Here is a 23,367-nt window from a genome sequence, read left to right on the forward strand (position 1 = left end):
AAAAAAAAGAGAATGGCGTTAAATAAACAATTCTTATTCTCCGTGCAAAATGCTAAAAATCATTTAAATTGATTGGCAACTCTTTGGAGGCTTTGCACGATACTTTGTTCGTTCCAAAATATAGCCATCTTTAGGTCTAATAGAGATTAAGGTTGAAAACAGATATTGCCGTTCGGTTAAATTATTTATTAAATTTTGAATTATTTATGATCTGTTTTCAAGCTTTTGATTGATTGAAAATGGTTTGGACTTTTGTACATTAGAAATAGTTTCCTAAAAAAAATTGTGATACGAAATTTAAATTATAAAATTATGTTTTGGAATGGAGTTGTAAGGGATACCTTGCGGTACACTTTCTGCTCCTTAATTTTATCCCTTCTCTAATTTTCTGGTTTTCTCATCTAAGATCCACGCCAAAAGCCAATAACGGATGTAATGGAGCTGGAAAGAAAACGCCTCTTTCTGAGTCAGCTGCCAGCATTTTTTTTCTGAAAATGAGCGATATATATAACCGAAACAACCATCTTGTTTGGAACGTCATCTTTTTCCGAGATCTTAGAACACGGAATCAAAACAAGCATGATATTTTCTCAAAAAGAAAATAAAACAATCATGCTATCTACTCAGGAAATTCCTGGATTGCAGCCACAAAACCAGCGGTATCTCTGTGTTTAGTTCGCTAAAATTAGAAGTTTGATTGAAATTGAAACGATGTGACGAAAAAGTTATAATTTTATGTGTAGGAAAGTTTTGATATAATGAAAAAGTTAAAAGTTACAAAAGAACTAAATGCCCAGCTCCAGATACCTGTCGCAACCAGGGTTCACCTTACCGTTTTGGGGGGGGTTACCGACCCCCCGCGGTATGGTGGTTACCGCGGTAACCGTGCGGTTACCGCGAAAAACCGCACAAATTTCGTTTCCAAATTTTTGAATTCAAAATCCACGGTATGGACACGGTAACCGCACGGTTTAGTACGGTAACCGCGGTAAGAGGACGGTAACCGCGATATGTTGGAACTGAAATAAAAAAAATGAAAAAAATAATAGAAAAAAACTAAAATGTGAGTATTTTAGTTTATGTTGGAACTGAAATAAGAAAAATGAAAAAAATAATAGAAAAAAACTAAAATGTGAGTATTTTAGTTAATTAAGATGTGGTTATACAACAGAAAAATTCGGCATGACCTACTCTATATTGTAGAGTCCACAGTATAATGTCCATGATTACAATTCTAGTTCGAATGAAAGGAAATAAACAAGGACATGCATAGCTACGCATTCCACTGATTATATGCCATATTGTACTCCTCTGTGGACATGAGCATCAAGCCATGTGAATGTAGCAACCCCGCCTTGTATTCCTTCCAACTTTGACCTGTCCATGATGATGTTGTTTGCCACTGAGCGTACAATTGAGCATACCACTGAGGCTCTTGCCATTCATACACCCATGTAGTAGCAGGATAATCAGAAGCTTGGGGACGGTTGTACACATACGTTGGATAGCCACTTTCAAAGCTAGAGGCACTGAATGAGCTAGAGCTATCCTGTTGTATGTCACTGAATTGTTGCTGTTGTCGGACTCCCGGTGCAATGGTAGTTCGTTGAGAGCTTGGAGCACCATGATCCTGGTCCTGAGTAGCATGAGTGAAGTCGCCCTCACCTGCAAATCAAAAAATTGCAAGAAAATTATCCAGTACTGAATTGGAAGATGAAGGTTGAAATTGCAACTGAATTATATCACACCAGTGAATTGAACGGGGCTGTGGTGATCTGATTGTTGGGTGTGACCCCTAGGAGGCACATTAGTAGTGCCTTGGCCTCCTTGACCATCGTCGTCGCCGTCATCTGTTTCAGTTCTTGAGCTACTATCATTGGACTCTTGGTACTCTGGGCTTTCTTGGGTCTCTTCATCGCTATCAACACTAGTCGATCGTGGACCCTTGCCCTTTACCTTTTTAGATGGACGTGCTTTTGGCGGCTTTCGAGTCTTCCTTTTCCCAATATGAGTGTCACCTACATTCGTATCAGCCCACTCAGCAATACTAGAAGCTCCCGTGGTCCTTCGCAGGTCATCCAAGTTGACTAGGTCAGACACAAGTTGACTAGGCAGGGGAGCGTCACTCTCAGCTGAATCTTCATCTAGTTCGGGGCAAGCATTAGAGCGAGCATTGTCCATCCAGGCACTGATATGATTGTTAGTTTCATAGAATGAGAGGTCCGCTAATCTTTGAAGGGGATCATCGTCCTCCACCCTAATTTGGGCATTTGCTTGCTGAATTCGAAGGCGAAGGTTGTAGTTCACGTACACTAGCTTGTTGAGCTTCTTGTGGGTAAGTCTATTACGGACCTTCGTATGTACGAATGCGAATGTGCTCCAATTCCTTTCACATCCACTGGAGGAGCAACATTGACCAACCAAACGCAACGCAAGCTTCTTCAAATTCGGCGTGTCTGAGGCGAACATAGACCACCATTGTGCTACAAAAGCCAAGTAACATGTCATTTCATAATTCTGAATACATCAAGATCAATTAGATATATCATAGTTCCATGATTAGAAACATACCAGGTGAAGTTTTCCCATCTATGGCCATCCTTCTTGCTAGTGCCCTCCCAAATTCACCCGTCTTACGTCGGTACATCTCAACCTCCAGCAAAGCGGCGGCAGCCGTATCGATATCCGTCATCCACTCGAATGCCTGTCGGAGGTCTTGGAAGACAGTAGCACTTGGAGAATACGCGTAGTGCGTCCTAGGGTTCAATGCGGCAGCTACAAAACATGGCACAGGTTAAGTAAGAGTTACATAATATGCCATGTGGATTATGTTATGACCAATATTTACCGGCATTGATGAGAGTCTCGTTGGTTAGGTCGTGCATCCTTCTGTTCACGATTTCCATGTATGCTTCAAACTTGTCCCTTTGATTCGCAAAAAGACTGTCGTACTCCATTTTGAGCAACTGATATCTCAAAAGTACCTCACTCAAATTGGGGTTCTTGTCCTCGTCAGCAAACCGAAGGAATGAGTACATAGGTTGGACAAAATTCACTACTGCCTCTAAGTTCTCCCACCAAGACAGACTAGATAGACATGCATGTGCATATCTACCTTCCAAAGTCCCACTAAATTTGCTTTGCATGAAGACAGAGGAAGCCATCCATTGCATGAAAAGATCTCGCTTCCTAAGGAAACTCTGGAGAAACATGTAGTTTGTTCCGAACCTTGTAGCATTCCACTTAACCAGTTCACCACCTATAGCTAAGACCATCATAGCATGCAACTTGTTATGATTGTATAGCCATCTGCAAATTTTCCTAGCACTCTCAATCACCATTTCGTGGTCTGGCATTTTCCCAACCTCCTTAAGCATCAAGTTAACTGTGTGTGCCACACAAGGTTGCCACACAATTGTCTTGTATTCTTGCCGTAGTAGTCTGCACGCCTTCTTGTAGTTAGAGCCATTGTCAGTGATAATTTGAACAACATGCTCCGAGCCTATTTCGCGTACCACCTTCCTTATCTCCTGCATTGGTAGATAACATAATAAAAATTAGTCCATGCCCCTAACACTGACGATAACAGGTGATGAAGTAATTTGTTGCATGAACCATACATACCTTCAGCACAAAGTTAGCATCCTGGCTTTGCCCGGTCGCATCAATGGACTTGTGGAAAAACATTATTCCATTGTAGTATATCAGAAAATTGATGACCGACATACTCGTCGGACCTGTCCAAGAATCACACATTATAGTAACACCGTACTCATCCCAATCCTTCTTGAACCTATCAAATTGCTTCTTCACATCCTTCTCTTTAGAATCAAGATATTTTCCATCTATCTCGTTACCAGTTGGAGAAGGTACACTTTCACCTACAATTGACGTATGAAATAAGTAGTGCGCAATGAGTTAGAAAAAAAGAAGTTCCTTAATAGATGCATATGTACCCCACTTTTGTGTCTCCCGAACGGCGCTCACAAAGTATGGATTATCGGCGTTTCTACCAGGAATGCCGGCGGTAAAGAAGAACCTTGCCCATGACTCACCAATGGCTTGCCTAGCTTGCTTCCCCTTCTTTGTGAAGAATCCTATGTCAATGCGTGGCTGCACAGGGGCCTTGGCAGATGCTAGGTTGTAATCTCTCACAGCAGGTGACTCCCTATGAGACGTAGCCCTTCGTAGCATATTGGTAATTGGGTTACTTCTACCTTTCCGTGCCTCCGGCTGAGCGGATCCACTCCCACCGCCATGCTCATAAGTGCCACCACGCTCCTCAACATCCCTCCTAAAGTTTTCGTCTTGTCGTGAGGCTGCAATGGCTGCTTCCATTTGTTCCTCCTCGTCGGCATCACCTGTTAGGTCATAATAGTTGACCCTTACTGCTTCAACCCTTCTTCCGCTATCACTCTTACGCTGGTCACCTGCATCTTTTATCCTGTCCAACTCACGGCAGAAGAACTCACGGACATCCGGAGGCACTGAATTGCAATATGTAACCCCCTTCCCTCTTGCAGCCAAGTGTTGCTTTAGTCTTGTTGCCCCACCACCGCCCCTCTTTGTATGGCAATACTTACAACGCCATCCAGGTGGGATATTCTCCCCGTGCTCCCACACAGGGTCCCTACTATCTGACATCTCCACCCTGTATCAAATGCATGAGAAATTATCACTGCTAATTATAAACATACCTCCCATTATACAATAATACGACGTAATTATATGTACACTGGTAAGCATGCATCCAAATTCTTCCATACTATGACGTATTTAATTTAACCTATATGTACATAGACCAAAGCAATCAAATATACTTCACATGCATGGTTTTAGCCAAGCACGGGCAACCAAATGCCGAAATAAACTCATATTCCCAATGTATTTCACATGCATATTGGTAAAAATATGTTCTATTGACCTAAATCCCCAAATATGTCCATGCATATCACAGTAAAAAATACCATACCACGGTTCAAGCCACGGTAACCACGGTAGGGTGGACGGTTACCACGGTTTTCACACGATTACCGCACATACGTATATCGTCTCATAGATTACGAAGCCGACGGTAACCGTACAAAACCGCACGGTTACCGCTCCTAACCGCGCGAAAACCTTCAAAACGGAGGGATTACCTCTTGCCCGTCGACCCAGGCGGTTACCATCTCGTACCGCGCGGTTACCGCCGCTTACCGCGAGGGAACCGGCCTCGCCGGCGTGGAGGCGGCGGATCTGGCGCGGGCGCACGCCGTCGCCCCTTCGGTCCTGAGCGCAGCTACGCGAGAGAGGGGAAAAACGGTAGGATTCGCCAGAGAAACGAAGCAGAGGCTTCCAAAGATATTTTCCTCCCATTGTGGGCCTTATTGGGCCTCGTGAACAGTGCATACTTGGCCCATTCCATTTAATCTTTTTTCTTTTTTATAATTCACAATAGGTTTTGCGCTCAAATTTGAATTTACCTGCATCTTTTTGATGAAATTTTTTCACCATAACAACATACAAAACAAGCTTTACATCCATGATTTTTTTTGATTTTTTTCGATTATTTTTCAAATTTTTGAATTTGAGCAAAATTTGCCCAAACCCTACCGCCGGTTTTCGTTACCGACCCCCCACGGTAAGCCCGGTAACCGCGGTTACCGCGCGGTTACCGGCGAGAAAGTGAACCCTGGTCGCAACACATCTCTCGTGACTAGCAGAAAGCAGCGATTCACGAGTCCAGGTTGAGTGAGTGAGGGAGTCCACTAGTACTCCACGGCACATGACACTCGCAGGTCGCAGCTAGTACATGCCAATATGCCATGCTATGTCCCTCTCGGCCTTATCCTGTCATCCACGGCGCCACGCCCACGCGCAGCTTATCTGAGAACGAAATGCGAGCGAGCGAAACCAACAAACAAACCCGCTCCAACTAAACCCAAAACCAAGGGCCGCGTCCGCGCGAGCCGAGCACCTGGGGACGCGCCGTCTCGTCACGACTCACGAGTGTGTCGCGCTCGGCCGCCACACCAGCCGCAAACCCCCACCCGCGGTTTCGCCCTCCCGCCTGCAGGCTAGATGCAGCAGCTTGCAGCCTCCCTCCTCGTGCTCCTCTCACGCTCGCAACGCCCATAAATACCCAGGTGCTCGCAGCCCACGGATCATCATCAAACGAGACAAGAGTCACAGTTCGAGTCAGAGCTATCTAACCAATCCATCCATCGAGCAATTGTTGATCCGTCTGTGAATTGTGATGGCGGCGGCGGAGGGGGAGCAGGGGAAGACGGTGGTGGTGGTCGGGGTGGACGACAGCGAGCACAGCAACTACGCGCTGGAGTGGACGATGCAGCACCTGGCGAGCGGCATGGCGGGCAGCGGCGGCGCCGAGCTCGTCATCGTCCACGCCAAGCCCTCGCCGTCCTCCGTCGTCGGCTTCGGCGCCGGCCCCGGTACATCACCCGCCTCCTTGAATTGATCTCGATGAAATTTATTCTGAGCTGACTCGTTGATGGCGTCAGGGTCTGGAGAGGTGGTGAGATACGTGGAGGCCGACCTGCGCAAGACGGCGGAGGATGTCGTCGAGAAGGCGCGCCGCCTCTGCATCGCCAACGCGGTAATCGATCGATCAAACTCTCTCACTCTCGCAGATTCTGCAGATTTCCGCACAGGGTTTCTGTGGCTAAACGGGCACCTGATTATTGGCATTATTGATGCATTTGGTTGCAGATGCACGCGTTGATCGAGGTGATCGAAGGGGAGCCCAGGTACGTGCTGTGCAACGCGGTGGAGAAGCACAGCGCGGGGTTGCTCGTCGTCGGCAGCCATGGCTACGGCGCAATCAAGAGGGCCTTCCTGGGGAGCGTCAGCGACTACTGCGCCCACCACGCGCACTGCTCCGTCATGATCGTCAAGCAACCCAAGGCCAAGCGCTCTCGTGCCGAGACCGCGTGAAAAACACCAAATTTCGGGTGTGAGCTGAGCCGAGCAATGTGTGTGTGGTTCGCTTGGGTAGCAGCAGCTTCTTGCGTTCTGTACATGGGATGATTTGTATGTGTTAGTTTCATAGGTTTTATCAGTTTATGTATCGAAATGTTTGTGCATCAGCCTATGCTTGCAGCCTTGTTATATCTTACAGAGGAAGACGTTCGTGTTTTTCGCTGATAATACACATTTTGGTAGCTGCCAGAGTATTACGCAGCCATGACCTCCCAACCTACTAGGCGCAGAGAAGAGTGTTTCTCCCAATCCTTCTGAGCTAAAAGAAGTAAAAATATCAAACAAAAGCCTCCGATCTTTTGTAACTGACGACAAAATTATCACGTGAGTGGCATGATCCAGTGGATATAAATGTATTTATTACCTGCAACTTGAGCTAGGAAGTGCATTAAGCAAACAAACGACGGAATGACTCTGTTCAACTTTCTTACCAGTACCACAATAATATACCTAAGTCAAGTACAGTGTCAAAATGAACAAAAGACAAATCCCAAGTTCAAATCTATAAATAGGCGTACAGTATCATCCAGTAATCTGAAAGAGCACTGAACGTATGAAATAGTACTTTGGAAGCGATTCAGAAGTAGTCGAGGGCGACAGATGTCAAAACGTTTCAGGACCATGATTCCTCGACACTCCGTCCCCAGAAGCACATCAGCATCATTCGGACTTGGCCTGAAAATGCGAACGGGATTAGTTTAGATTTCCATAAAAGCAAGCATGTAATGGTATAAAGAGCTATATACATCAGGAGATCGGGAACGTGATGGGCTCCTGCTTGGGCTACGTTTCTTGGGGGGGCTCCTGCTTGGGCTGCGTTTCTTGGGGCTTGCTGCATCACCATTGGCAGGCTAACCAGAAATAGGTCAGGTCAGTCACAAAAACAAATCACACAAAGTACGTTAGCAAAAACTTACAGAAGTATTTGGAGACTGAGATCTTGCTGGTGATCTGCAAAAAGTTCCAGAAATAACACGATTCAATATCCAGATTCCAGAATGCAGCTTTAACAGTTTGCTTCCAAAAAGCCTTCACGCCTCCCAATCATTGGAATGGCCAGATGCAAGCAAAAAGAGCTCATAGAAATTAGAAGAGAACAAATTCCTTAAGTTCAAAACATTCAGAGTGTTTAGTGTCAAATGTTACGTGACATATTCGCTAGAACATTCCTCCAAAGTGATCCCAACGAGAGAGCAAGCGAGAAACTCATTCCTCATTTACTCAATCCAAGCAAACACAGTCATTGCGCCACCATAATCCATAGCATCAATCCTTAATGCTCTAGCTCCAGTGTCCCAAAGCAATTCTTAGGCCCAGGCTCTGATTCTGATGTAATAAGTCACAGTACATCAGGTCAACAAATATGGATGATTTTTAGCTACCAGAGCAGCACCCAGTTTATTACCATACCTCAGACAACCAATAGAACTGTTGCATATAGAAGAAATCCCAACCTCGATTTCCCATTATGCAATCCCTAGATCTCCGCACAAATCCTCATCTAATGAACAAATCATTGAGGCTTTCAAATATTGGATACTATCCAGTTGAGTTAGGTACGAAATATGTCACACCAGATAAACTTTGTAACAAATATACCAACAGTTTCCCACATAAAGTTACACTAGGACAATCAGTAAGGTTGATTAAATTTGATTCATAAAGCCAAAGAGGTGTAACAGTTGGTTGAGAATATGGGATAGCAAATGAGAATTGGGATGACCCATCTTTAACACAGAAAGATTGCAGAACTAATAAATTGTTCAGACAGTTCAAGGCCAACTAATCAAAAAATATTTGATGGCAAAAATACCACCATAAAATCTATATACATGTTATCTTTCGGGTAGCAGGCAATATTTTCTATATATAATTCACAACATGAAGACCAAGGATTCAATGTCCAAGAGTGATTCATCAATGTTACCTTGATGGAGAGCGCCCCTTTGACTCTGATCTTGAACGGGAAGAAGCTGATCTCGATCGAGATCTAGATGCTGAACGGCGTGATGACTTTCCCTTGGGAGACTTGCTGCGGGGCATATTAAACTCTGGTCAGTGGCCAATGGTATTATTGAGGTACATTAGAATGTAATCACCACCAGACCTTGGACTCCTGCTTCTGCTGTAGCTGCGACCTCGACTTCGGCTTCGGCTTCGTGAGTATGAACGGCTGCGCTTTCCATCATACTCCTTCACCTAAATATTAGTGAGTTGTATTATTGGTTACTTTTGGGACAAGTTGATCCAAAAAAGTAAAGTAGAAATAAACATGTGTGTACCCTTATATAGGCCTTTGAGAAGGCATTCTTAAATTCAGAATCATCAAGTTTCCTGATCTGCAAGAGATAAGCAGTAAAAAAAATAAACACAAAGGAAGGAATATGATGCAGACTACAGTACTGAAACTGAAAGACAGTGCTCCAAAATCACATATCTAACAAGATTATACAAGTGTAGTGAAATATGAAATGTAGCTACAAGGCACCATAAGACACCAAAAATAGAGAAGAAAGAGAATACTTACAGCATACTTCATGTCATCATAGTTTGTGTAGTCTACAATTCCTATAGTACCTGTAGCAAACAAAAGTGTGTATCAACTATGGTCACAGCAATAATAGCATTCACTATTTTTTTTTGCTTAATCAAATTGCTGAAAACTGATAATAATGGTGTCCAGCTGAATAGATTATAGTATCTACTACCTATAAACTAAATGCCTAAAATATAGTATTATCTTTGGTTGACTCTGCATTTTCTTGCTGGGGTATAACATGGAATGAATGTTGCAAAATTAGACGCACAAACTAGAGGACCAAATGTCATTTTTTAAGACAATGGAAATGGTAGGACCAATTGTCAATACTTAGGCATTCATCAACTTATGAGTAACTCATCACACGACATCAATTCGTTTCAAGAATTGCAATCTGACGTAATAAAAAAGTTCATTTATATCTTAAAAATCAACTGGTTTGACAGGGTGGTATATCCAATTGGTCATCCAATCCATAGAGAACTTATGAAGAGCTATGGCAAACACCATTGTTACAGTAAGCAAAGAACTACTGTAGGGACCAAACAGACTTACCACCACCCTCACGGTACACTTCAGAGTAACAAACATCACCAGCATTTCGCATATGGTCCTGACACAACATTCATAGGCAAGGTTTAGCTTCAAAGAGAATGAGGGAAATCATGAAAGACAAAAGCAAAGCAGCAGAAAAGTGGATAGAACAAATTGTCTTTAGCAGACCTTTAGGTCTTGCCATGATGCTGAAGAAGGTAGTCCAGTAACCAGAACTGTCAAGATGTACACAAATGATTTCAGATTAGTATATATAAACAGAAAACCGAGCATTTATAAATGGATCTGAAATCAGCATTCAGTATCATACCGCGATACTCTGTATGCCTAGATACACCCCCACGACGTCCCCCTCCACCAGAATTGTTAAAGGAGGAAGAGTTACCTCTCCCACCATGTGCAAGTTCCACCTGTGCATATTGGAGCATCAGATATGTGAACACAGAAGAGCAAATTACCAACATCTCATAGCACCTACCCTCAAACGGTTCCCATCAAAATTATAGCCATCCCGTCCACGGATTGCATCTTCAGCATCACGGGGATCTTCGAACTTCATGGCAAGGCAACAAATATAGACAGTCAGGATATTCAATAAAATCCAAAAGTAGACAAGTAGCTGCTAGAAGCATACAGTTATCAATTAACATAAGGAGGTCATATTACTTGTTATAACCATCAAGAAATCCAATAGTTCCAATAAATACATTCAAACTTAAAAGAACCTAACAGTGCTGCGCAACTTACCTCAACAAAAGCAAAACCAGGCGGCCTTGGGGGGATCTTCAAGTCAATATCAACAATGCGTCCATACTGCAGGAAAAAAAACTGCAGTGTTAGACCCTTACACAAATTAGTGCAAAATCCAAAACTAATGAGGCGAGTGGAAGACAGAAGTCCAATTATTTAATGTGAATGTTACAACCGCAAATGCCAACACGGCAACACCTAGATGTTAGAAGAGTGTCAATAAGGTACTAACTAGTTAACAATTCAAGGCACAAAATCGTTTCCTTCCTGGGGAGCTTAATCGAAGAGATTAACAAAACTACCAACCTTGTAGAACAGATCCTCTACCTCCCTCTCCCTGATGTCGCCCGGGAGGTTCCCGACATAAATTGTCCTGCTCCAGCGCCTACTCATCCTTCCTTCTGCAATCCACATCATCAAATAGAGCAATTATACTATTAGAACTCACACTTTTACAGAACTGATGCATTCAACCAAAACAGGTAACACCAAATTGAAACTTCACACTAAAATTCCCCGCACAAAAAGTTCACTGTTTCAGGTTTTAAGTGCGGAAAAGGAAGGCGGTTAGGCGGGCATGGGGGGTTGAACTGAACCCCAAACTGGACCACAAATTTTAGGGCAAAGAGATAAGGTTCCAGATCTAGAAGAGAAGCTAAAGGTCGAGGCGAAGAGAGAAGGTGCGGGATGAGAGAGAGAGGGTGTTCGTACTGGTTGCTCACCGGCGAGGACGCGGCGGAAGTAGCAGGACGCCGGCGCCGCTGCTCGCGTGGCGGAGATCGGCGGCTGCTCGGCGCAGGCGGCGGGCGAACTCGCGAGGCGAGGCGACGAGACGAGACGAGGGGTTTGGTCGTGTCTGACGTCGTATACTCGTGTGGTGTATTCATATGGCCTAAGTTGGTTGGGCCGCATGTTATCGTGTGGGCTTTCGTGGGCCCAGAATCCCAGAATCATATGCTTTCTGAAACTTACTCCTATGCTTTGTGAGAGAATTTTTACATGCTCGGATAATTTTCTCTAGCTGTTGAAACTGTAGATATTGCTACTGCTAATTGCTGAAAGTTCAGCTGCAGCAACAGAAGATCTCACTATGTCAGTAATGATCACAGATGAAATTGTCGGAATGTAACGAAATTTTGTGTTACGTTCACTTAGAATTTTTCCGAGCTGCTGTCCTGAGATTGAATTTCAGTGGCTTTTTTATCTAGTGTAGTTCATATTTACAGCAGTTAAAAAAAATACAGAAGCACTGATCAGTAGCTTCGGGAGCAAACAATATTTGGATACTAGTAGCCTTTTGCGCAGGTATAGTGTCAAGAACAATATACAGCAATAGAATTATGGAAGCAATTAACCATCAACAACTCCATATCTCCATATCGTAAATCAGTTTACAGAATCTCCAAAACAACACTGCAAAGAGACGATGATCTCGATACAAGACAGCGATCGAGGCGTGTCTGTGAATGAAGGAGAAGGAGAAGATCAGGTCCGCTTGACGGGGTCGAAGTTGGAGACGGCGACGACGGCGCCGACGATGGCGACGAGCACGACCCCGCCGGACACGATGCTGAGGAGGAAGTTCTTGAGCGACGGCGTCAGGCTGCCCTGCGCGGCCTCCGCGACGTCGGGGAGGACCATCGCCGCCGCCATGGCCGCGGCCGTCAGCCCGGCCGTCGCCCTCTCCTTCATCGACGCCGACGCCCTCACGGCCATCCTCGCCGCCGCCGCCGGCCTCGCCCTCGGCACGGGCTGGAACGAGGCGCACAGGGGCTTCTTGAGCCAGGCCACGGACAGTGGCCGCGCCGCGACGGCGGACAGCGACGCGGTTGTGGCCATGGAGGATGAAGAAGAAGAACTCGCGGTGCTTTCTTGGCGCGAGAGCGAGACGAGGTGCAAGTGTGTGGGGGATTTTGGTTGGCGTTGGCGCGACGAGAAGGTTAAAAGTAGGATGGGTGGTGGAGGGTGGCCGCGCCCGGCGCGCCACGTCGGCGGCGGCGTCCGACGTGGGTAGCTGTGGTCGCGCCATTGCGGGATAAGGCTTATCTCGAGAGGAGCCCTGTGGTGGTTGCGGTTTGAGGTTTAGATTTTTGGTGCAGACCTCACCTGATCTCCGAGGTCCCCTCTCGGTTATTTCAGACAACTAATACTGAGGTATCTTGTGGTGATTTAAATTTGATGTATGCGCACGGTGCACGGTTAACAACAGAAGCAAATGACAAAGAGCTTGAGCAATATTTTGAGAGGAGCTGAAGATGAAGATCCATCATCAGCATCCATGCATGTGAATCCATAGTTTTTAAAGTGCTAAAACATGCGAGAAATTCCATTATATGTTGTTGCTAAGTAGTGTGTATATGTTGTTTGCATAGCAACAGTGTGCCACTGGCAAACTGAATGAAACACATAATATGGGAAACTCTTTTAATCCCTTGAGCGAATATCTCATTATTTGTGGCATGTCATTGAAACAGTTTTTTTTATATTAAAAAGTAATAGATTAATATATGATATATCACAAACATGCAAGTTTAAATTCAGCTTACACAAGTTGTGATAAAAAAATGACTCTGAGCAAACATAGTTATGATTAAATTTGTTATTTTTGTTATAACTTGTGAAGATCGAAAATTCAAACTATTATTCAATCTGCACATTTTATGCAGATAAAGTACACTGAAATTTTAAACTCAGTAATGAATAACTGCGGATCTAAAGTTAGAAATTTTAGGTAACTGCGATATTATAATTTTCAGGCAAATGAAAATTAGTAGTAAACTTAAAAGGCACATGTTTTAATTCGGCTATTGCACATACAGGCCCATGGTTATGACTAGCAGTCTAATCGAATGGCAATATTAGCAAAAACAAAAATTATAATTAAAAATTTTATATTTACGTTATTAGCAACTTAAATGACACTATTGTAAGAAAAATTATGATGAAAAAACTTTAAAACGACTTTAAAATTAAGTTAAAAAAAATCTAAATTTTAACTGACACCATTGTTATATGCTGATTGGGCCAAAAGATCGGCCCAGCCCACCCTTCCTCTCCTTTCCGACGCGGTGGCCCCACCCCCACCGTACGACATACCGTCTCCCACCGGCCAACCTCTCGTCGGCGCCGACGACCTTCGAGTGCGAGCCATGTCCACCTCCGCACCCACCTCGTCGCCTGAGCCGCCGGAGTTCATCCGCGGGAGCCTCATCCCGGCTCTCCCCGACGACCTGGCCATCCACTGCGTCGCCCTGCTGCCGCGCGCCGCGCACCCCTCCCTCGCGCTCGTCTCCCGCGCCTTCCACACCTTGCTGTGCCGCGACCCGGGTCCCCTCCTGGCCGCGCGCCGCCGCCTCCGCCTCTCCGACCCCCACGTCATCCTCTCCCTCCGCCCGCCGGCCTCCGCCTCGCCTCTCTTCTTCCTCCTCCTCCCGCATCCCGGATGGCCACCGCTGCCTCTCCCGTCCCCTCCCGTCCCCGTCTCCTCCTCCTCCTCGGTCGCCGTCGACGGCAACCGGGTGTTCCTCTTCGGCGGGTCCGTCTCCGGAGTGCCGTCCCCGTCGGTGCAGATCTTGGACCCCCGCACCAGATCCTGGTCAGTCGGCCCGCGCCTCTCCTCTCCGCGGGAGTTCGCCGCCGCCGTTGCCCACTCCGGCGTACTATTCGTCGCCGGCGGTTGTGTTCCTTCCTCCCCCTTCTGGGCTGAGTCCCTGAACCTCTCCTCCCCGGATGCAAAGTGGTCTCCGGTCCCCAGCCCGCCCCACTTCCGGGAGAAGTGGATGCACGGCTCCGCCTCGCTCGCCGGGAAGGTCCTCGCGGTGGCCGATCGCGGCGGCTTGGCCTACGACCCGGCTGCGCCGCCTACTGAGGCATGGGCGCCGGTTTCTCCGATCCTTGACATGGGGTGGAAGGGCCGTGCAGCTGTGGTCGGTGGAATCCTCTACTCCTACGATTACTTGGGGCAGGTCAAGGGCTATGATCCGGACACCGATTGCTGGAGCAAGGTGGAAGGGTTGGAGCAGGAGCTGCCCAAGTTCTTGTGTGGTGCCACTCTCGCCAATGTCGGTGAACTGCTCTACTTGGTTTGGGAAGGGAAGTGGAAAGGGAAAGGGAAAGCGAAAGGAAAGGGCGAAGCAAGGAGCATGGTGGTGATTGATTGGGCTGCCATTGCGGTGACGAAAGCCGAAGAGGGCCGGCTAACGGGGAAGGTGTTGTCAAGGGACACCATTGTATTCAAGGACATGCCAAAGGGGTCAGCAATCACACATTGCATCGCATTGGAGCTGTGACGATGGTTGCTCCAGTAGCCCAGTCATAAATCAAATGGCATCCATGTTTTAAATGGTAAAATATGAGTTTGTTTATCTTCTATGGATGCCTTTTTATGAACTCGTTAACAATTTAGCTTGCTTTGGCCTGGCTCGATAGATTGAACAACTATCAACTGCCAGTACTCATTTGGCCTAAACTGTGATTTGCAGTTCTCTGCTGATTTGAGGATGGAAAAACTCAGTATTGTGGTAGGCTGGTAGCACCTCCTGCTGAGAAATGAGGATGCTTCACTACTGGTAATCATAGTCTACACACTTTGATCTGTTAACACAGTAGAGGGATATTGGATTGCTTAGTAGTAAGTTAGCGTGCCCAATTCAAGCATCCTTTTGCAGTGTGTTCGATCTTGCATTATTTATCAGTCTACGTGGGTATTTTAGCTTGCTGTTTATGTAAATAAATTTGTCATATCCAGAGTTTAGAATGGTGCCACTTTATTTGAATAATAGGTTGATGGTATTGCATAGGTATGAATAGAATTTGGTTCGGTTCATTCCATGGGGCTTCTCTGTTTCAATTGGAAGTGCCCTTGCTGATAAGCTCATTATGTGTTATTGTTGAGTGTTGTCAATCACAATGTTGAGCAATCATACTTCATAAGCGACGAAAAGGAATGCTATGTCTGGCTATATCATCTTGCCTCATTGGTCATATGTTGACACTGCTTATCACTGGTTAGCGATGATAAATATATCATGTTTGTAGGACCACTATTTCCTCATAGATATGTTCCCTTGTGTAAAACTTAAGGAAACTTGAACAGTTGAACTTACCTAAATAAAGAAATTGTTATTTGCATTAACTTACCATAGCCCCTCAATATATGATCTTTTTGTTTAAGAAAGAATACTGTAAGAATGATAGTTTTTACTGTTGAAAACTGTTTCACAATTTATCTGTTGCAACTGTTTTACAATACAACCTTGTTTTTCATATTAAATAATTAAGTGGTGTACTACCTTGTTTTTTTATCTATACTATCTATAAAGTTACAACCCACTACATTCTAAAACTTAACATGCAAAGATGCCACATCATCATCCATTGGCAATTGTTACATCTTAAAACTCATACAAACATGTTATATCATCTATACATTATCATATTTTAAAGCTTTAAAATACAAACATGTTAAATCATCAATCCATATAATTTACATAATATTTCAGCATATATATGTCCATCATTTTCTACAATATCCTATATACATGTATTTCTATCTTCTCGCATTAAACCACATCAACTCAATTGTTTCTAGCATTTAGATGATTAATCTATAGTCCAAATTATTTCTCTCATTTTCTTCTCTCATAAAGCCACGTTACCTTACTTTTACTTTTGGATTATCAATCTATATACTATTTAAATTATCATAAACCACATCAACTTAATGGTTTATAGTATTTTCCAATGAACGATCAAAAATACAAATTATATAACCTTACGTCGTGTAGCTATATTACATGTTATTTCTACTATTATCATACTAAATTCTCGCAACAACATGCGGGGTTTCATCTGGTATTAAATAATTAAGGTGTCAATTGTTACTTGCAGGGCAGCAGAGCACTGATAAATCTGGCTGGATGACAAGTTAAAGATAATTCAGAAAATTGTGTTTCAATTCCTTATCGTCTGGATGCTGGAAGAAGGCATTTGGAATTCTACCCAGCAAAAATCATGCATTTGGATCTCTCTTAGACATTGAACATATTTGATGAAGCAGAAGTTTTGCCTTAAACACTATTTATTCTTCATTGCCGGTCAGTTGTAATTGTAAGATAACCAATGTAGCTTGTAGCCCTCTTGTATAGTTGTATGGCCTATTGCTGAGCTTGCTGTGCCCGTGTGTGGCAGCATTAGTTGTGTTTAAACATATCGAATTACTTTGCTAGCTTGGGCCAGTAGTGCAAATTGTTAAAACCAGTTTGGCCCAAGAGAAACAGCACCTACAGTTGTCTCATTCTGTGCAGAGTTTCTATCCATGGATGTACCCCTAAATAAACTATGAAATTAATTCATGCATTCTCTTCTAGGACCAAGACAAGTAAAATCATAGTAGTACTTTTCTATGATATTTTTTAGTTATTGTGTACGGAAAACTTGTGTGTAAGATATGTTACTCTCTTATCGTATTTATCCTTATGTTATATATATTCTCTTTCATACTCAAGTACAGTAAGCTTTTTCTCTGCAAGAGAAGGGAAGTTATATAGGCCCGAAAGTCCGAAGCTCAATTTTGGTCGAGAAATAGTCAACTGAAGCAACAGGGGCACTATAATTCTATAAACATATCCTTTGATTTTGATACAGCATAGGACATAAGGAAATTAATTTACATTTTCTTTTAAAACTGATTTCACGAAGACTAAGTCGAAGCTTCAGGTCGCCGAGGCGGCCGATGCAACACTTCTCACTGCTACAGCTACTCGCCGTCGCCCTCGCCGCCGGCGCCGGCGCCGCCGCGGAGCAGCCACGACGGCCGGTAGTAAACCATCATCAGTACGAGGAACAGCACGACCACGACCCCCACCGGCGAACCCCCGACGCGGTGGACGGCGTCGGGCGCGCCGGCGCCGAAGGCGAGGACGTTGGCGAGCACGGCGGCGCTGCGGTCGTCGGAGAGGATGCGGATGACGAAGACGAGGCTGACGGGAAGCAGCAGGAGCCCCACGGGGCTGAGCATGTCGGTCAAGGCCGCGGTGATCGCCTCCCCGGCGCCCTCGCCGAGCACCCGCGGCCCCGCGACCGCCAGCGCCAGCACCACCGCCATCAGCAGCAGCGCGTGCGGCGGCCCGCCGCCACCGCCGTGCCGGCCGCCGCCGTGGTAGTACGGCCCGTAATAATCCTCCGCCCCGGCCGGCACCATCGATCGCCGGCTTAGCTGAGCCCTTGTTGAAGCGACGGTCAACTAGCTTAGCACGCGCGAGGCATCACGCGACGATTTTCATAGCTGCGCGCGCGCGTCCGCGGGTTTAGACTTTTTCGACGTGACGTCGCGACGGAGACGGCTGCCGCGCTTCGCCCGTTGGGACGTCGCGCTTGGTGTTTAGATCAGTTGGTAAAGTTTGTGCGTATTACATTTGATATTACATATGGTGCATGGGGTGTTCGGCACTAATAAAAAAACTAATTACAGATTTCGTCAATTAATCCATCATTAGCAAATGTTTATTGTAGCACCACATTATCAAATCATGAAGCAATTAGGCTTAAATGATTCGTCTCGCAAATATTAGTCGTAATCTGTGCAATTAGTTTTTTAGCCTATATTTAATACTTCATACAAGTGTTTAAATATTTGATATGACAGGGTGAAAATTTTTTAGGTTACTTCGTACAGGTGTTCAAACATTCAATGTGACAGAGTGAAAATTTTTAGATAGGGTCTAAACAGGGCCTTACCTGAATTCGAAAGCTGCATTGCAATAAACTACAGTTGCTGACAAGGCAAACTTCTCTTCCCTCGAATTATAAACGAAGAAAGGGACAATGTGTTCGTATGTATTGCTACTCTACTACTACATTTTACATTGGATGACTACTGTTAGGAGTGGGTACACATTGGAGAATATATATCTTGACAATGCGAGATTGTCTTTCGATTGAGTTGTTTGCCAACTCAATTAATATAGCACGGTGGCACTTCGGAATAATCCCACACACCCGTACTGGAAACCGTTTGGTTGCTGTTTGGTCGACACTGATCGTCTCTCCCTCGCTTGTTCTGGTCATGGAATGACCTGGCCATCGCCGGCTTCACCATGTTGGAGACCGGCGGCCTTGTGGCGAAGGAGATGGCCACCTGGAAGGCTTCACGGGAGGCTGTCCGGAGCAGCTCGAAAACCATTCTGCTCGCCGCCGGCATTTCTTCCCAAGTATGGCTCTTGAGACAAGCAAGCAATGATCGTTGAAGGCAGGGTGTAGTGCATCTATCTCACAGCAAGGTGAACCCGGCTTTATAAAGGGGAGGATTTTGGACACTTGGACCCAGATCGAGAGCCTAAAACTGGGGTGACATTTGTTCGATCGAGCTGGTGGTTGTGCAAGCTAGGCTAGCTGCTCTTCTTTTCTGAAGCCTCTCTAATTCTGGGCGTTGTGGCACAGTGGCAAAACACAAAGCCGTGTGCAGATTTCGGAGCGCCAGGTACACATGTTTACCTCCTTTTTAACGCGAGTTTAAGGGAAATGTGCAAATTGCAAATTTGCAATAGCACGTGATGCTTCCGCGAGGGAGACAGCACCCAGCATCTCAACACAAGGACGAAGTGAGCCAAAAACACCTGACACACAGGTGACAGCTGACAAAATGACGAACACTCCAAATTTTTGTTTCTTCTCGGGCCGGGACGTACGTGAGCAATGGTGGAATGGGCTAGTAGCTTTGGGCAGGCTACAACGTGACCGTGTAATGAGATGAAAAAGTCTATTTTTCCTCCCTCATCTCTTGCCCTTGGTTGGAAGTATCCCTCGACCATAAAACCGAGTATAACGTCGCCCCCAACTTCAAAAACCACGTTGGTCCGTGAGTGCGTCTTCTAGAAAAAGTTCCGGTAGCCATGTCTGAATCAGAACTCATGCTACCCGGAGGAGCTCTACTTTCCGACATTGCTCGACATGGCCAACCCCGCTAATGAGGAGTATAGAGGCACGACGGTTGTCCCCTCCTCGATCGTCTTCCCTAGCGGCCATCTTCTCGGTTCCAAAAGCCAGACATGGAGGAACGACCATCGCAATGACGTGGGCCTAAATCCCAATCCACTCATTTTGTCGCACTCCATTCGTTGTTGTTCTCACTCACAGCGGCAGACCACCACCACCATTTCACGATATATAGCGAGATGCTCATCGGCGATGCGGTGAGTGGCATCGGTAGCGTAGGGTCTTGTCAGAGTAGGATATTTGTCTGTCGTTCGTTGCTGCTGCCACTTGATTCATGTAGGAGAGAGATGGAGAGAGGAGAGGGAGGGAGACATGGGTAATAAGGAGAAAAGGATGTACCTGACATGTGGGGGGCCCACATATGTTTGTCAATTACTATGACATTTAGAGGTCATATGTTGACTCGGTGGGTTTGACTAAGGTTAACCTTCCATGTCAGCAAAAACCACCCCCTAAACTACTGAAGGATTAGATTTACACTGGTTTTTTAAATTGGGAGAGGTGTAATACGATCAAAAGCAAGAGGGAGAGGGTGGCAAAATAGATTTATTCCTAATGAGATGGAGAGCTTATTGGGCCAGTATAAGAGCCCGCCCGTTTGGACGTCTAACGAATTGACCTTTGGCCCATGCTAGACCTACGGAACATTTTAACTGTTGCTTTCTACGAGTATGACTTTATTACTACTTAAAAAATGATTCATCTAGTTTTAAAAAAAATGATTCATAGCCAAAATTCTTTAAATGTATTTGGGATTGAGGTAGTAGTTCATTGTTAAAGGATGGATCGCTAATGCGTTAGTACAGCTCAAATATTGGAAAAATACGATAGTTTAACTGTTCAAGGAAAAAAAGAAAAATCTGAAACTGAAAAATCAAATTGAAATGAAGAAAAGTAAACAGGATTAAAGGGGAAATTGCATAGGAAAACCTAAAGGAATGTGTCGGTTCAGCGCTTACCTTGTTCTGTACAAGCGTACGAACTTCCATCGCGATATACTTGAGCGACGCGAGTCACCGAAACCGCCATGTAGGTTCATCGCTTCCCAGCCGCAGTTTTGACCGGGAGGATTCCATCCTGCAACGTACCTGGTCCATTTGGCATTAACCAGTCCTGCTTTCCTCTACTTTAATCACGTTGCTCTAAGCGAAACAGTGCTAGAGCGCGTGGTATCCGGTCGAAGGAGAATCGCTGTTTGGGTTACATACTTATGTCATGGCTACCATCACTCATTGATCTCCTGTGCACATCGAAACTGTAGCCACAATTGTGTCAACTCCTTTGCTGTCTTCTCTATTTCGTGGCTAGCATAACCCTGGACAGAGGTAAGAGCAGTGGGCTATAAATTTATAGTCAACTATAACACGGACTTTAAGATATACTCATTGAATTTGTCTAGATTTAAACCTAGGATTGGGTTTTTTTGGAACGGAAGAAGTATGTGTATATGACAAATAGGACAAAGTGGTAATTGTGTAGTATATGTCTATAGATAGCTATTGTATAAATTTACTATATATATGATTTGGACTTGCTCTAACTATTTTGTTTGAACAGTAACCACACGATTAAACTACAACCTTGTTTTTTTTTACTACTACTTTCCAAAGAAGAGAGAGGCAGTATACGAGGCGTTGTCGGAAATCGCGGCCACGGGAGAAGCCACAGGCCGGCTCCTCCACAGGGCACCTGAACATTCCCAGCGACCCAGCTCCGCGCTCACGAGGATATCCACCCCAAAAAACGCCCAAAACCGCGAGCCGCGTGTGCGCTCGAAACCATCTCCGCCACCGCCACCGCGACAGAGGCACGGGTCGCCACGTACGTTCGCAGCTCGCGCTGCCGGATTCCTGCCGCGTCATCGTGCAGCGGCTGCCACCTGAGCAGTGCCACCACCACGGCCGTTTCCGTACGCCTCTGCCTCTCACCGCGCCCGCTATAAGAAAAGTGCCCAAACACCTTTCCCCTTCTTCATCGATTGCTTCTTCCTCGTTCACAGCAGGCACAAACAGATCGGGCACCGGAGAGGTTGGGAGGAGAGCTTGGGTTGGCCTGACGAAATGGCGGAGGAGAAGAGCACGATGCAGTCGATGAGGGAGTGGGTCGTCGACCACAAGCTCCGGGCCGTCGGTGCGTTGCCTCTGCCGCGCTTGAGCTATCTTGCCTCTCATCGCTTTCTCATACATGTTTGATGGGAGATTGATGTGAGATCTGACGATTCTTTCTTCGATTGTGCTTACAGGGACGCTGTGGCTGACTGGGGTGGCGAGCTCGATCGCGTACAACTGGTCGAGGCCCGGCATGAAGACCAGCGTCAAGATCATCCACGCCAGGTTCGTTCCTGTCCCCGAACATGCAAGCTAGCCGCTGTAAATTCGCGTGTTGTTGATTTCGTACCAAGAGCGCGCTCCAATTGGTGGATTGGTATCCTTATTTAATTTGTTTGTTCCTTTTGCCTTGATTAGGTTGCATGCTCAGGCCCTCACACTGGCTGCATTGGCTGGCTCTGCACTGGTGGAGTACTACGACCATCGGTCAGGTTCAGGATCAAGAGTTCATCAGTATGCGAAGCAGTTCATCACACCTGAGAGCAACCCACAAAAAGAATAGAGGACGTTGTGTACTTAATCAACGCCAGATGTATCGATATGATTTCCTACGCACAAATTCTGTGGCGTCTGAATCTCCTACGTACTGTCTGTTTTCCCTTCTCTGCCTGCTTTCTGTATAAGCTAAGCTGCTGAACTAACATTCAGGGTTTCAGACGCTGCGATATCGATGATGAATGATAATGAACTGGCATCAGCTGTGTAATGTAATACATTTGTTGTTTCTTGTCAAGACGAATCAAATGTTCTGATTTTCTATATGTGTGTAACTATTGAGGCTTTTTTTTAAATCACTATTGAGGCATTTTGTCCTTTTCTCCGGCGCTGATGTTGGCGAGAATCGGCGGGCCGCTATCAACGGCTGTGATCCAAAATGTCGTTGCGGGCCTACTAACGTTTATATCAGGCCCAAGATTATGAGAATCCAGCTAAGAATCCAGCTAAGCTAGGTTTCTTAGCTTGTAGCTTCTAGTATAATTTTTGATTAGTTTTCCTTAAAATCTGAATAAAAATATGTATTGTCGGAGCTTCTGGCGATTGCACAGAATCCCTAAAATAGACCCTCAGGGGTTGTTTGGGAAGCTTTTAGCAGTTGCATCTTCTTACATAATCTCTAACTTCCTAAATTGTTAAAATTTCCTAAACTGTTAAAATTTCCTAAACTGTTCAGATTGTCACCTAAATTTTATCCTAAGAATCTATAGTTGTAGAATCTAGAAAAATAAACTAGAACTTAAAAGCTGAAAATTTCAGTGTTATCAGAAATTGGCTACCAAGAATCTTATAATCTTAAGCTTCCCGACCAGAATCTTAATTTCGATGGTGCATTAGAGATTTGGCCCAATAGGAACAGAAAAATTATGGCGATCCAAATAGGCCCATCAATATATGGATTTCGGCTGTTCATACGGCCCAGTTAGGCCCACGAAAAGGTCTTCC

At 45.2% G+C, this 23,367-nt stretch overlaps 7 protein-coding genes across 11 annotated transcripts; 3 read left to right on the top strand and 4 right to left on the bottom strand.

The window, feature by feature from the left end:
- Nucleotides 1-1,289: 1,289 nt before the first annotated feature.
- Nucleotides 1,290-4,644, bottom strand: LOC107281655 (uncharacterized). Its single transcript, XM_066312730.1, has 10 exons — nt 3,957-4,644; nt 3,625-3,881; nt 3,433-3,530; nt 2,849-2,925; nt 2,572-2,775; nt 2,127-2,483; nt 1,957-2,018; nt 1,749-1,850; nt 1,500-1,665; nt 1,290-1,402 (listed from the first exon to the last, which is right to left on the bottom strand). Exons 1-10 carry the CDS (start codon nt 4,642-4,644, stop codon nt 1,290-1,292), a joined length of 2,124 nt encoding a protein of 707 aa, XP_066168827.1.
- Nucleotides 4,645-6,148: 1,504 nt separating this feature from the next.
- On the top strand, nt 6,149-7,088 carry LOC4344255 (universal stress protein PHOS34). The gene is made up of 3 exons (XM_015791678.3): nt 6,149-6,434; nt 6,504-6,598; nt 6,712-7,088. Exons 1-3 carry the CDS (start codon nt 6,239-6,241, stop codon nt 6,934-6,936), a joined length of 516 nt encoding a protein of 171 aa, XP_015647164.1. The 5' UTR covers nt 6,149-6,238; the 3' UTR covers nt 6,937-7,088.
- A 235-nt stretch (nt 7,089-7,323) lies between these two features.
- LOC4344256 (serine/arginine-rich-splicing factor SR34) lies at nt 7,324-11,752 on the bottom strand. Of its 4 annotated transcripts, none has more exons than XM_015791676.2 (14): nt 11,548-11,752; nt 11,132-11,226; nt 10,823-10,888; nt 10,554-10,628; nt 10,386-10,485; nt 10,244-10,290; nt 10,076-10,133; nt 9,509-9,558; nt 9,264-9,320; nt 9,089-9,180; nt 8,909-9,013; nt 7,899-7,932; nt 7,728-7,832; nt 7,324-7,656 (listed from the first exon to the last, which is right to left on the bottom strand). In XM_015791676.2, the coding sequence occupies exons 1-14, from the start codon at nt 11,735-11,737 to the stop codon at nt 7,642-7,644; spliced, it is 1,089 nt and encodes a 362-aa protein (XP_015647162.1). In that variant the 5' UTR covers nt 11,738-11,752; the 3' UTR covers nt 7,324-7,641. The 4 variants fall into 4 exon arrangements, 2 of the variants coding, with proteins under 2 accessions (XP_015647162.1, XP_015647163.1); XM_015791677.3 differs by having other exon boundaries at nt 11,537-11,686; XR_001547681.2 differs by lacking the exons at nt 7,324-7,656; nt 7,728-7,832; nt 7,899-7,932 and adding exons at nt 8,068-8,307; nt 8,392-8,482.
- A 423-nt stretch (nt 11,753-12,175) lies between these two features.
- Nucleotides 12,176-12,940, bottom strand: LOC9269218 (uncharacterized). The gene has a single exon (XM_015791679.2). The coding sequence runs from the start codon at nt 12,662-12,664 to the stop codon at nt 12,311-12,313; it is 354 nt and encodes a 117-aa protein (XP_015647165.1). The 5' UTR covers nt 12,665-12,940; the 3' UTR covers nt 12,176-12,310.
- A 1,007-nt stretch (nt 12,941-13,947) lies between these two features.
- Nucleotides 13,948-17,307, top strand: LOC4344258 (F-box/kelch-repeat protein SKIP6). The gene is made up of 3 exons (XM_015789512.3): nt 13,948-15,169; nt 15,307-15,393; nt 16,715-17,307. The coding sequence occupies exon 1, from the start codon at nt 13,975-13,977 to the stop codon at nt 15,112-15,114; it is 1,140 nt and encodes a 379-aa protein (XP_015644998.1). The 5' UTR covers nt 13,948-13,974; the 3' UTR covers nt 15,115-15,169; nt 15,307-15,393; nt 16,715-17,307.
- A 101-nt stretch (nt 17,308-17,408) lies between these two features.
- Nucleotides 17,409-18,026, bottom strand: LOC9269036 (uncharacterized). The gene has a single exon (XM_015789513.3). It carries the CDS (start codon nt 18,024-18,026, stop codon nt 17,583-17,585), a length of 444 nt encoding a protein of 147 aa, XP_015644999.1. The 3' UTR covers nt 17,409-17,582.
- A 3,550-nt stretch (nt 18,027-21,576) lies between these two features.
- On the top strand, nt 21,577-22,686 carry LOC4344259 (uncharacterized). 2 transcript variants are annotated; one of them, XM_015789997.3, is made up of 4 exons: nt 21,577-21,728; nt 21,819-21,949; nt 22,062-22,152; nt 22,285-22,686. In XM_015789997.3, the coding sequence occupies exons 2-4, from the start codon at nt 21,880-21,882 to the stop codon at nt 22,427-22,429; spliced, it is 306 nt and encodes a 101-aa protein (XP_015645483.1). In that variant the 5' UTR covers nt 21,577-21,728; nt 21,819-21,879; the 3' UTR covers nt 22,430-22,686. The 2 variants fall into 2 exon arrangements, with proteins under 2 accessions (XP_015645483.1, XP_015645481.1); XM_015789995.3 differs by lacking the exon at nt 21,577-21,728 and having other exon boundaries at nt 21,793-21,949.
- Nucleotides 22,687-23,367: the final 681 nt, after the last annotated feature.

Source organism: Oryza sativa, chromosome 7 (assembly GCF_034140825.1).
Source record: "Oryza sativa Japonica Group chromosome 7, ASM3414082v1".
NCBI classification, from domain to species: Eukaryota; Viridiplantae; Streptophyta; class Magnoliopsida; order Poales; family Poaceae; genus Oryza; species Oryza sativa.